At 57.1% G+C, this 13,237-nt stretch overlaps 1 protein-coding gene across 3 annotated transcripts; it reads right to left on the bottom strand.

Annotated features, from left to right (window-relative positions):
• Positions 1-6,588: 6,588 nt before the first annotated feature.
• Positions 6,589-13,046, bottom strand: CPLANE2 (ciliogenesis and planar polarity effector complex subunit 2). Of its 3 annotated transcripts, none has more exons than XM_046024427.1 (6): positions 12,372-13,046; positions 11,862-12,022; positions 10,710-10,862; positions 10,059-10,183; positions 9,674-9,810; positions 6,589-9,444 (listed from the first exon to the last, which is right to left on the bottom strand). In XM_046024427.1, the coding sequence occupies exons 2-6, from the start codon at positions 11,971-11,973 to the stop codon at positions 9,195-9,197; spliced, it is 777 nt and encodes a 258-aa protein (XP_045880383.1). In that variant the 5' UTR covers positions 11,974-12,022; positions 12,372-13,046; the 3' UTR covers positions 6,589-9,194. The 3 variants fall into 3 exon arrangements, with proteins under 3 accessions (XP_045880383.1, XP_045880372.1, XP_045880392.1); XM_046024416.1 differs by having other exon boundaries at positions 11,862-11,975; positions 12,521-13,046; XM_046024436.1 differs by having other exon boundaries at positions 12,521-12,536.
• Positions 13,047-13,237: the final 191 nt, after the last annotated feature.

Genomic DNA, 13,237 nt, shown 5'->3' with positions numbered 1-13,237 from the left:
CTCTTATTTCCCTACCTCTGACCCTGGAATTCAGCCCCCATTTCCCCATTCCTAAGCCACCTTTCCCAGACTCTGATTTCTAGTTCCCCCTCTAACCCCATATGCTCCTCCTTGGCCCCATGCTCTCTCATTCACAATGAAGGTGAGCCATGGCCTCAAGCAGAGGCAGCCAGATTCCAGTGCGCTGTACCCGCTCAGCCTCTGGCCTCCAAGACTCGCACGGGAACTTGTGGGTCCAGTCGGCTCTCCAACCGGTTGTTGTTGAGCAAAGCAAGCAGGGGTGCCAGAGCAAGGGCCCAAAGCCCCCTCACCACGACAAGGATGGCTGCAGAGCTGGTGAGTAGGTGAGGACGGCAGGTGCAATGTGGGAGGGAAGTGGGACTCCGTCAAAAGCCTGGCCCTGGGATCTGGGCCACCTGAGGACCCAGAGTGGCCAACCCTGGACATGCACACTCCTGTTCGGAGAGGCAACAGGTGTGCCTCCTGGGGCCCAAGAGTCTGGGTGTTACAAACTGGGGGTGGGGGGAGCCCCCATCTTTTTCTGCCTGTGCAGGGAGTTCTGGAAATACAGGAATGAGGTCCAAGTCATTTTTGTCTCTGCAGGGCCTTTCCCCCCAAGGTTCTGGCTAAACACCTGTGGATGGATGCATGCGTAGATGGAAGGTACATGTGAACAACAGTGGATGCACTTGTGGGAGCGGGCTGGACAGGCTGATGGCTGGGCGGACAGGAGACGGACAGATGGGTGGGTAAACCGGATAGGAAACAATTGGCACATTTCCATGAGTGGGTGCACAAGTGGGTGAGCAGAAGGGCAGATGGGTGGACAGACAGACGGATGACTGTGGATGAGCAGATGAGGGATGGCTGACCGGCATGAGGACGGATGGATAGGTAATGGATCGTGCACTAGTTCATCCAATAACTGTGAACTGACTGCGGCACCTGGCTGGCTCAGATGACTGAGCGTCCACCTCTTGGTTTTGGCTCAGGTCGTGATCTCAGGGTCATGAGATCGAGCCCCGCATCAGGCTCCAGACTCAGTGCAGAGTCTGTGTGAGATTCTCTCTCTCCATCTGCCCCCCCAAAATAAATAATCTTTAAAAAAAACCACTATGAACTGACCGCATACAGTTCTGCAATAGATACTGGATATGATGTGGTGAACAACCTGGGCACGGCCCAGGCCCTGATGGAACCACAGTCTAGTTGGGGAGACAGACCTCGAATGAACAAGCACAAATATGTAATTGCGAACAAGTCCGATAAAGGACTGATCTAAGTAAGAAGTTGGTGGGGTGGAGGTGGGGCAGCATCCCACGGGGGTGGTGGTAATGGCAGGGAAGATCAGTCTGTGCAAAGGCAGGGCCATTCTTTAGGGTGCATGACCTGTATACCACCGTATTCTAGAGGGTACCATTCACATCAATTTTGCTACCTCTGTGTTCCCTTACTGCCTTCTCGGTCCTCCTACATCTGTTAACCTCATGCAGCCCATAGGGCATAATACAACTCCCTCGAAGGTGTTGAATGAGGGCAATGCATGATGTGATTTGTGTTTTCAAAAAGTCACCCTGACCCTGAAAATGAATGAAGTAGGGCAAACATGGAAGCAGGGAGATCTTGGGAAGGCTACCACAGTGGTCCAGGGGAAGCAGTGTGGCTGGGACAGGGGGTGGGGATGGGGGAGGGAGCGGCGGTGGAGATGGGGACAAGCAAAGAGATTCAGGATCAATGACTGGGTGTTTGGCGGGTGGCTGGATGGATGGGTGAATGGAATGCTTCTCCCCTTCCTCCCTGTTCCAGAGTTTCTCTTTGAGACCCTAAATATGCCCAGTGTTTAATCTCACCAAACCTGGTATCATCCTGATATCAGGGGAGGGTGGTAAAGTAACCCAGGAGGTGTGGGAAGGAGCCAGATTTGGAACCTGGAATGATGGACTCCGGGCTGGGCTCTTCCCAGCATGCCTTGTGGTCTCTGAGAATTCTGGGAAGTGGAGTTCTGGACCTGGCAGGCTGCGCTGGGCATCACTTCCTCTTCCTGGAAGCCACTGAGGTCCTAGGGGTGGGCCAAGGGGACGCTCTTGCACTTCCAGTGCTCCAGGAAGGCTGGGGCTCAGAAGGGCTCAGAAGGACATGAAGATGCTGAGGAATACTGTTGCCAGATAGAGAAGCAGCCCAGCTGTAAGGGAGGGAGAGAGGACACACTGCAGGACCAGCCCTGCCTTCCCTGCAGCCAGGCCCAGGTGTCCCAAACCCTGTCCATTCCCTTGCTCTTGGCCCTGTCTCACCTGGCCATGGGGCAGATCTTGGAAATATTCCACGTGGCACAGGTGTTGTAGAGCAGGCACATAAGGAAGGCACCCTCATGGCCCAGATCTCTTCCCTGTGAGCTAAAGCTGCCCGTCCTGGGAAGGGCTGTTCTCAACCAGCCAGCTGATCTGGCCCACCCAGCCCATCCTCCTGCCCCCAGCTCCAGCCACTCATGGTGTGTTGGTACCCATGGTAATAAGGCCAGAGATAAAGACCAAGGTGCCCACGAGGGCAGCAGACAGGCTGTGCAAAAGCCTGAAGAGGTGACGAAGTCCGTGAGCCATCATCTCTGTACTTGACCCCAGCTCCCAGCCCCCAACCCCAGTGCCCAACTCACCTAGCCAAAGTAGATGGCCACCCTCTCCCCAAAGTATTCTCATACGAGGTGCAAGGGTTGGTGCCTGTGCCAGCATCTCCAGCAGGCCCAGGATGAGTGCAGCAATCGGTGAGGGTTGGGGTGTGCCCCAGGCACCTGATACCCGGGCAGTTCAAAGGGGTCCTAGGCAGATGAACGGAGGGAGGGCTGCAGGGAGGTCCCAGAATTCCCTCCTGATGCCCCAGCAGCGGAAGAGGGCTGAGCTCGTGTCTTCTCTCCTTCGCACAGTGGGAAGCCTGTAGTGCAGACTCCCTCGCCAGCAGACAGGCTATGGCTTTCTGCTCCCCATTGACTTCCACCTGCCTGAGAGGATCCTGACATCAGCTTCCTCCCCTTAAGGTCCCAGCTCCACTCTCCCCAGGCAGTTGTCTTGCCATTCGTGTCTCTGTGTGTTGGAGAAGTACAAGTCATAGGACTCACTGCCTAGGAATCGGTGAGCAGAGCAGGGGTCAGAGGCCCTCTGCCCAGCGCCAGACCTAACACAATGGGATTGCAGGGTCTAGTTTCTAGGCTCAGGGCAGAGGGTGGAGACATACCAGTTGCTAAAGCCAGAGAGCCCATCTACCCACAGAGCTCAGCCTTGGCTGGTGTGTTCCAGCCAGATGGACAGCAGAGGGGGACTGAAGAGGTGGGGATCAGGCACCCGGAGCCGCTAGAACACAGACTGGCTGAAGACGTAGAGTGAGGGAGGCGGGAGTTGCTTTTCTGAAGAACTTGGGAGCCAAGCGCCCCGCCCCTCCGCGGAGGCCCCGCCCCCGCGGAAGCCCCCGCCCCCTCATGTAACTTGCTGGGAGCGCTGGATAGTCCAGCGGCTTGGCCACGTGCTGCTGCAGAGAGTTGTATAGGCGCCTAGGCGCAGGCGTCGCAGCGGTTCTTCCGAGCGGTCCGAGGACAGGCTGGATCGGGCCTGGGGGACAAGAGCAGAGTCACCCGCGCCTGGCGACACTCCACACCCGGGCCGACCCCTCCCCGGCCCACTACTCAGTCTCAGTTTCTCTGCGTGGAACCAGAGCAGCACCCAGGGTGCGCTCAGCTCGGCGAAGTGCACGGCCTGCCTGGGCGTGGCTCTGGGCGGGACCGTGCGCCTGGGGGCCAGGGTTCCCGGTGGGCCAGAGCCCCGAGCCCCTTACCTTGCGACCCCGGCTGGGACTGACAGATCCCGTTGTGCGCGAGGGTCCTTTCCGCCTTCAAAAGCACTTTGACGCGCCTTTTCTGGTTTGAAATTCAAACGAGGAGGGAACTGGCGTCCCCGTTTTATAAACGTGGATACACGCTGAGCGGGCCGGCGTCCTAGAGCAGTGGCTGCTGTTTCCCGAGTATTGGGCATCTCCAGTGTGTCAGGCTGAGCGCTGTGCACACTTCGCCCGCTTAAGCATCAGCCCCTCTGGGGGGCTGACACGACAGTAAAGTCCATTTTGCAGATGAGGTGGTGCAGTCGCTTGCGCAGGTCCCAGAGCTTGTTAGGGGAGCCCGCGCTCAGCTTCGGGTACCCAGCCGGCTCAGCCCGTCTCCACGGGTTCCGCGGGAACGCACACTGCGAGCGCCGCCGCGCGGGGGGAGAGGGCACAGCTGCTCATTCCGCAAGAGCGCGGAGACTGCCCCGTGGCGGGTGGAGGACAGTTAGGAAGGGTCCGCCTCATTTCCCTCCTGGGCGGGAGTCAGGGGACTGGGTTTATCAGTCCCACTGAAACCAGAATTTAAGGAAGTAGTTTGCGCTGCAGCAAGACGGTTTGGGTTTGGTTCCCAGGGGGAACTACCCACTGCCCGTTGCAAGCAACGGACCAGAGATGACACAGGACTGCTCGCAGAGGGAGAGGGGATTTAAGAGAGGACTGTCGGTTGGCTACTCTGGCCTCCGGTGATGTGGGGCAAGAGTCCTGTCTGGCCCAAGTCTCACCGAATTTGGTTTTCCCGTGGAGGAAAAGGTTGCCCCTGGAATCTGACGCACAAATGCTGGCGCAGGATGCGCAGAGACCGGCATGGTCCGTGTCCTTGTCCTCAGTGCCATTGCCGTCCTGGGCGCATCAGGACGGAAGTGAGGGGGAGAGGAGTCCAGCGCGGATGCCAGGAGTTTCTCCATTCTCGGTCGGCCCAGCTGGGCTGCCCCTCCCTCTGCCCACCAGCCGCCGATCCCTGGGTGAATATGCAGTGTCGAAGCCGTCTGCCCCCTGCTGCTCTCAGCCCAGGAACGGCCACCACTACCGTAAGAACAAGGTGGAAGATCATAGCCAGCCTTTATTGTGCCCCTCAGGTGGTGCCTGGTGCAGCGCTGGACATTTACATACCATTTACTTACAACTCCCAGAAGCAGGTGCTGTTACCTTCATTTTACAGACGAACACGCAGGAATTAACGTGAATGTCCAAGGTCCTAGTTCTCCTTCCCCTTCCTTCTGGAGCCTCTCCCACCCTCAGCCTCAGTCAGTCATCTTTGCTCCCCGGATCCACCCCGACATTCAGAATGGAGTAGAACACCAGCTGCTCCACCCCCACTGCCCCAGCCTCTGGGTCTGAGGTCACAGGGAGGGGAGAACCTCCCCCCTCCCCCCCTTCACTCCCCACCCCCAGTTTGGCCCCCTCCAGTCCACACAGCTCCAACTTGTCCGGGCCCCTGAGGCTCCTACCTCCATCTGGGCACTTCCCTACCCTCCCCCAAGCCTGTGCCTGGCACCAGGCTGCCCAGGGAGTAAGATCCACGGCAAGACAGGAAACCCCCACCCCCACCCTGGACTCAGCCAGGTTCCTGCATCCCCTTCCTTATGCTGGGGCCAGGTTCCTTGCCAGGGGTCCTCCCACTTGCCCAGTTGCCCAGGAGGCCAGCCAGATCTGGGTGGCAGAGGGAAGAACTTTTCACTGACCAGCTGGGCATGGCCTGGGAAGGGAGGCGGCAGGGGTGGGGGCGGAGAAAAAGGGAAGGAAAGGGAGGAAGGAGGTAACAGCACTCTATCTCCCCTCCTATGGGCAGCCCCAGGCTTCGCAGCTGGAAAAGCTGGGAGGACCAGGAGTAGGCCAGTGAGGGGCTGGACCAGGAAGACAGCATTAGGAGATTGGAGGGGGGGATGGCTCAAGGGAGGGGCTGAGAGCATCAGAGATGCTTCGTGGCTCTGCAACCCTGGGCAAATGCCTGTCCCTCTCTGGACATCAGCTTCCCTAAGTCTCTTCGGGCTGTTATAATAAAATACCGGAGACTGGGTGGCTCATAAACAACAAAATTCGCTTCTTACAGCTCTGAAGGTAGGAAGTCCAAGATCAAGGCACCGGCAGGGGCCTTGAGGACCATCTTCCTGGTTCATAGCCTGCACTTTCTGCGTCTTCTTTGGGTAGAAGGGGCTACAGAGCTCTGCATGAGGCTCTGCCCTCAGGAGACAATCACCTCCCAAAGGCCCCTAATACCTTTGCATCGGAGATTCGGATTTTAAACCATAAATGTGGGAGAGACACAGTCAGTCTGTGGCATTCCCCATCTGTAGGGAAGGGGGTTAGGACTCCTTGAGAGCCTGTTTGGGGAAGGAAGAGGGGGCTGGTCAGTCCTGACTCTGGGAAGATCAGCAGCCGGGCTGGGCCACAGCACAGCCCACCTGCACCCTCGTCTCAGGAGATGGTCCCCCCTCCTCCAGGCTTCCCTGTGGAGCCCCAATGTTCAGTGGCTCCAGGGCCCTGAGCAGCAAGCATGGCTACTCTTTTCCCAAAGGTCCCTCTAAGTCAGGGCCCACCCCTGAACTGTTGTGGGGCACAGTCACTACCCCTTCCTCCCAGAGACCCTCAGAGCCCATGGAGGGGGTGGGGTGAGTGGAGAGGTATTCGCCTTTGAGCTGCTGTGATTTTTTTTTTTAAGATTTTATTTATTTATTTGACAGAGAGCACAAGTAGGCAGAGAGGCAGGCAGAGAGAGAGGGAGAAGCAGGCTCCCCGTTGAGCAGAGAGCCCAATGCAGGGCTTGATCCCAGGACCCTGAGACCATGACCTGAGCCGAAGGCAGAGGCTTAAGCCACTGAGCCACCCAGGCGCCCCTGAGCTGTTGTGATCTAATGGTGGTATTTTGGGCACCAAAGCAGGAAGAAGGCAACTTCTTGGTGGCCTTGAGACACTTCACTGAAGTGGCCTCTCTCTCCAAGCCCTGATAGGGGGGCTTTATCGGGACCCCAGACCCTCTCCCTGGACAACACACACAGGACCTGTCGTGTAATCTGCGGTGTGCAGAGTTTCAGGATGGCAACAGCAGAGCATTAAACCAGGTGGGAAGGCCCCTCTGAGTGTGGGACCCTGTGGACTGCCCACGTGGCAGGCCCATGAAGCTGGCCTGAATCCACAGTGTGTCTACACACGCTTCTCGCTCTCCCTGTAACCCTGCCCAGAGGGCACACTGCAGGCCCAGCCACCGGCTATTACAATAATGGTTCGCGGTTCCTTCTTCCCTCAGGCTCCCAGTTCTGCACTACCGTGCAGCAGTAGGCTGTAGGCCGACGTGGCACAAGGGCTGGGCTTGCAGGGGCTGAGAGAGTGGGGCTCGGATGGCAGGTGGCTGGGCTGCCAGCCCCACCCCCCTCCCCACCTTGTCCTTACACAGGAAAACAGCAAAGGACATTGGCATTGTTCACCTCTTGGTTTGGGGTGAAGGAGCGTGACAGGGTGATTCTCTGACTGGAGCAGGGCTAACCAGGAGAAAACTGGCTGATGCAGAGCTGGTACCCTAGAAGGATGCAGAAGCTTCCTTTCTGGGAGAGATTCAAGCCCAGAGATAAGTGCTGGACGTGGGGCAGCTGGTGCTCACAACACAGGTACCAGCCCTGGGGGGCAGGGTGTCACATTCAGGCCCAGAGGCCACCTTCTCTGGGTCCCACTCCCAAGCTTTTCTGTTGCCTGCTGGGGTAAGGTCTACTGGAGCTAAGAACAGAGAATGGGCTGAACTCACTGCTCGGAAGCAGAGCCGAAGCCTACCACGGGAGGGTCTATGGCACCTGCTGGGCCACTGTGAGTTATGGGCTCCTGCCCGGGAAGATTCCTTCTCTGGCGTATGGGATAAGCTTGGGTCTCAGCTCTGAACGAGAGTTGGGGGTGAGAAGTCACTAAAATCAGCCCTCTAAAGGGTTCTGGAAGGGGTGACGAACCTATGGGTAGTGCCCAGGGCAGCAGGCATGGTAGACACCAGGCAGGTAATCAGGGTGCCCAGGAGTGTGAGCCAGAGTGGGGAGGTACAAACCTCCTGTGCATGTCAGCAGGGGTGTGTAAATGTGTGGACGGCAGCATTTTAGAAGGAGTGCTAGGATGGGATCTTGCATGTTGATCCCATGTTGCATGTTGAAAGGAGCTGCTGATGCTGCCTTCTCAAGAGGGGGTTCCAAGGGTCAGGCTTTTGGGGTTACATACGTGGGCCCCCAGTCCCTTCCAGCTGGCTCAGACTCAGGCCAGGCCTCAGCCCACCATCGGGGGTGTCAGAACACATAAGGGCCTCTTCGTCAGCACCTGCCCCCGTACTTCAGCCTGCGCTCACCGGTGTCTGGTAGATGGGGCAGATGTGAGACACAAGAGTGGGCAAGTTCACTCATTTTCCTTCACCTGCCCTTGCTGGCTTTCCATAGGGCAGAGCTGCCCAACAGGGCAACTCACTCCCTGACCCACCTGGTCCAGTCCCTGGCCCTGTATAGTGAATTTTCAGATTCTCCAGGTTGGTGGGGCCCCTGTTCTAAGCCTAGCCTGACATCTTCCCGATGGAGAAAGGTGCTGCAGAGAGAGGGCTCACCTCCTGAACGTGTTGGTGGACTACATTTCCCAGCATGCCCTGCAGCCTCATATAACCATGTGACTATGTGTTAGCCAGTGGAAGGTGAGCAGAGGCCAGGTCTTTGGAGACCTTCTAGATAATCTTCCATTCCCAGTGGGCTGACTGGGGGTTGATGCCCCAGGCCAAACCAGGAAGCCATATGTTAAAGACCTCAGAGTCAGGGGCTCTGCATGAGTTCACTGAGCAGAGCCCCTAGACCCATCTTTCACTTCCAACTGAGGTGAGAAAGAGCAAGAAAAAAACTTCTATAGAGTTAAGCCACCGAGATTTCAGGGTTTATCTGCTACAGCAGATGGCTGTAATGTAGGCTCTTGATTGAAGTCACTTGAGGTCCAGGCCCAGCTGGGACACCCCCCCTTCCCAGTCACCCTCTCTGGGTGCTGCAGAAAGGGGGAGGACAGCAGGCAGCTGGGGAAGAAGCTTGGGCCCTGGGACCCTGCCCCTACAGTTCCTCAGCTTCCAGGGCCTAGACCCCCAGGTCAGAAGGAGAAGACTGGGGCAACCAGACACCCTCAGACCATTGGCCCACAGAGCCTTGTGTCCCCATCTCACTGCTATGAATTCTGCAAGGAAGGTGCTGCTGGGGCAGGAGGCTTCTTCTCAGGGCACCATCCTCCTGACAGGGCCCTCTGGCCAGTCCTCAGGATATCAGACATTCCTGCCTCAGCCCTAGGACCTGGCTGCTGCCCTCTGCCTTGGGTCATGTGAGGGTTGGGAGTAGGGATCAGCTTGGGGTGTTCTCAGAGGTGTTGGGGAGCACGCCAGCTGCCACTTGGTCCTGGTGCCACAGCTGTTCAGCCAAGCCATTGAGCACATGGGCAATGTCAGCTAGCCCGGCCCGCCCATCCAGAGTGCGCCCATCTGCCAGCCGCCGCCCTGGCACACTCTTCACCCGCAGGAGCGGCAGTCCCCAAGCCTGCCGGAAGGCTGTGAGGTCCCGCTCAGGCACATCTGTGTGCATGTACTGGTCAAATCTGGAGGAGGGTCAAGGAGCCTGGCCGGGTACCTCTGCTTACCACCTCATCACACCCAGCCTTAGCCCTCCTCCCTGGGATGGTGGCAGGGGGGAGCATGCCCGCTGCCTTTAAGATAAAGTCCATGGGACTAGACTCCACAGCTGGGCAGAGGCAGGGTTCCTGATCCCCTTGCTCCATGCCTTGCCAAGCGTGGCCTCTGACTGTCCTAGGGGCACCCAAAGGATACTTGGAGCCGATGACCATCCTGACAACACCAGGGGCCTCGCCTGCTACTCGGGCCAGCTGTCCAGGGAGGTCTTCAAAGGACGCACGGTCAGTGAAGGAGAAGAGGAAGAGGAAAGCATCTGTTTTCTCCTTGCAAGCCTGGGTATGGAGAGGCAGATGTGAGGCTTATAACCACAAGCCCTGAGAAGTCTCAGCTCACTTCCTCCCTCCGCAGGACCAGTCCCCACTGCCAGCTCAGCGCTCTCCCACCTGGGGCAGCACCCTCAGCCCATGCCCAGATCTGGCTCCTGCAGATCAGGCAGGCTGGACTCAGACATTCAGATTCCGAAGCCCATCTCAGACAACCAGCTCCTCCCGGACTCTCCCAGGCCCACCTGCTTGCTCACCGGCAGCATGTGATCGAACTTTTTGAGTGCAGACTCCCCACAGTCCCAGAACTCAAAGCGGAACATGACAACACGGTCGCTGGCCTGCAGCTTGGCTGGCCAAAATACCACGGTGGTCTGGATGCCTGGGGAGGGTCAGTCATTCAGCATGGGGAAGGCAGAGTGGAGAGGGTTAAGGGGACCAGGAAGGAAAAGAAAGAAGACATGTCCCTGGTGGGTCACCAGCCTGAGAGGGAAGGCATAGTCACTGACCTGGGAGAATTCTCAGTCTGATGGGAGAAAACGCCTGCCTAGATAAGCCTCCAGTTTGCTGGAGAAATGCAGCCTAGCCCTAGCCACAATGAAGCAGTTTCACTTGTATGCACAGGGAACCCACAGGTACTGGACACTGGATAATGTTGCAACCTGCTGGCCGATCAGCGTCCAGGGGGAGGAAACACGAAGGGAAGGGTAGTGCTCCCTGAGCTCCTCTCTTGAGCTAGCTCAGTACTATGTCTAGTACTTTGGAGTTGGTACTATTACCTCTGCTGAACAGAGGAGCCAGAGGTAGGCTCAGAGAAGTGATGTGACTTTTCAAGTTTGCAGAGTAAATGGTGGGACAAGGGCCAGTCTCTCCTTCATCCCAGGCAAGGCCTCCTTAGCTGGACTCACCAGTGGTCTCATGGTGTATGACGGGTACCTCTAGGCCAGCCAGCTTGGCCACCAGCGCTGTCTTGCCCACGCCACTCTTCCCAGACACGAAGATCTTGTAGCTGGCTGTGTCAATGGCCACGGGTGGGGGCAGCACCGGTCGCTCCAGCAGCCCTGGAACAAGAAGGGAGCCAGAGGGGGTCAAGAGGTCTGCCCCATCAGACCCAGCAACTCTAAGAGCTTTTCAGTGCCTGCCAGCCATGGTTTTCTATGCTCATTACAGAGGCCTGGGACACAAGCGGGGTCCCTGGATGAGCTCTGCTAAGCAGCTCACAGCTCACCTGTGCTCTATGAGCTGCACCAAGACCTACTCCAAATAACACCGAGTGACTTGTATTTGAAGTTGGATGCATGAGATTGTTTTTATTGATACTATTATCACATGTTCTAGATTTCCCACACGTAAAGGCGAGGCTTTTCATAAGTTTTTCCTCAGTGGAGAAATATTAGCAAAAATATTCTCAATTATTACAGATAAACTCAGTACAATCAGTAAATCAAGATCTTTATGAATGCTTTTAATTTGAAAAAAAAAAAAAAAAGAATTATGATACATCCATAGGCTTGGGATCTGAAAGTCCTAAGTTGTGGGCTGCCCTCTCATTTTCTGGCCAGAGCTGAGCCCCCACAGCGGATGCCAAGCCCCTCTGCTGATGTCAGCCCAATCCTGGGTGAGTTGGCTCATCCTGGGAAACATGAATGTCTTGTCTTAGAGACAGCAGGTTGTAGAAGAGGCACGCCTCTGATTACTAGGCTGGATCTTGGAGAAGTCTGTAAGGTGGACTGCTGAGGGTAATTGGGAGTCTGTTGTATAATGTGCCCAGCAGAGGGCCTGGCACAGGGTGAGAACTCAATCAACAGCCTCTCTGGTGACAATGGTTCTTGGCAGCGTTTCGGCTGTTTCCACGTCCCTGGCTCTGATGATGGAATTAGCTCTAAGGTGATTCGGGGGTAGGGGCCCCAGGGATAGGGCTTCCAGGGGTCCCCGAGGTTGAAGAGTGCAGCAAAGCAGGCCCTCACTGCCCTACTTCTTTGCTCTCCCCAGGGAACAACAGGTGACACTGTTCTCACCAGGGAGTGACAGGCGACAAGCTCGGGGGGTCAGGCACTTACCAAACACCCGTCTGCGGTTCTTGCGTAAGATGCAAGCCAGGTACTCCTTGCCCTCAGCACTCTCGTGCCAGTCTGGAACAATCACTGAGCCCGGGGCAGGTGGTCTGGCCATGGCTGGGCGACCCAAGAGGTAGGGAGAGGGGTAGGGAGATGGCAGAATGCTGAGTAAGGGATGGGAGCAGGTAACTGTCCTGAGCTGGACCTGTGATCCCACTCAACCTGCTCTGACTCTCCCTTGGAGCCCCAGCTCCCTCCTTGGGGTGGGGGATCAGTTATGGCGCCCCGCCCTTATCCCCATTAACGCTATTGGAACCCGGGCTTCCTTTCACGGTCCTGGGGAGTTACGCAATCCTCGTCTCCCTCTTATTACCCGGAAGGTGCAATCCCATAGTTTCTTCCCCATATTGCTCCCGAGGGGATACTCATCCCATTAATTGCCGGGGGGGTGGGGGTGGGGCATTTACACAGCCTTCCCCTCCTTTGTCATCTCCGGGCGGGCGGGGTTGTTACATGGCCCTGCTTCTCCTCTGCCTCGATCCCGACTACCTGGGCCACCCAGCCCTCATCATCAGCGGGTCCCATCGGTGGACGGGCCAGGGCGGAGCTGGTCCCTTTAAAAGCCCAGCCCGCGCCCCCCACCGCCTAGCCCGCTCGGGTACCTTCCGCCCGGCTCGCCTCCGGCTTCGCAGCCCGCCGCCCGCCCAGGCGCCGGTGTTTGCGGCGCATGTGCGGACGCTGTTGTCAGGGAGACGCCAGGGGCGGGGCTGGCCCCTCGTTAAAGTCCGCCGCTACCACCCGGCGGCGACACCCAGGACAGAGCCTTCCTTTCTGGGCCGTGGGTCTTCTTCATTGTTCGGTCCGATCCCCCAGGCTTTCCTCCAAAAACTGATCAACTCCCCCGTCTCCAGGAGCCTTCCCTGCCTCTCAGTGCCTCAATCTCCCTTCAATAAAGTGGAGGCAAAATACTATTGCCTTCTAAGGGGTTTTGTTTCGTTTACAACAGCGCTCGGCCCATAGCAGTGCTCAGTAAGTTACTATTCTTGCTGTTACTATCGCTCTGTTAATTCTGCTCGCAGGACCTAAATGATGAGTTAGACACCTCTGGCTTCACAAGTAGGGAACCAGCAGCTCAGAGCGTAAGGGACTTGCTCAAGGTCTTAAAAATGAGTCAGAGGCCCACAGGATTATACTGGCTTGTCATCCATTTATTGATTGATTCATCCCATTCATTCACAAATACTTACTGAGCACCTACTATGTGTCCGTGCACCCCGCCCCCTGGCGCTGGCAATACAGAAAGTACCGAGACCTGCTCCCCTCCTGGAGCTGATATTTCAGCACTGACGCCTACAGCCCCTCTCCACTGTTCCAACAGG

Source organism: Meles meles, chromosome 1 (assembly GCF_922984935.1).
Source record: "Meles meles chromosome 1, mMelMel3.1 paternal haplotype, whole genome shotgun sequence".
In the NCBI taxonomy this organism is placed as follows: Eukaryota; Metazoa; Chordata; class Mammalia; order Carnivora; family Mustelidae; genus Meles; species Meles meles.
This window is presented reverse-complemented; position numbering and strand designations above follow the sequence as displayed.

Excerpts from the sequence above, each read along its gene's own strand:
- CPLANE2 (XM_046024416.1), bottom strand. The coding sequence starts at position 12,587 with ATGCGCCGCAAACACCGGCGCCTGGGCGGGCGGCGGGCTGCGAAGCCG. Across the intron at positions 11,976-12,520 it reads GGAGGCGAGCCGGGCGGAAG|CCATGGCCAGACCACCTGCC; the intron begins GTACCCGAGCGG and ends TGGGTCGCCCAG. Across the intron at positions 10,184-10,709 it reads CATACACCATGAGACCACTG|GCATCCAGACCACCGTGGTA; the intron begins GTGAGTCCAGCT and ends GACCCTCCCCAG.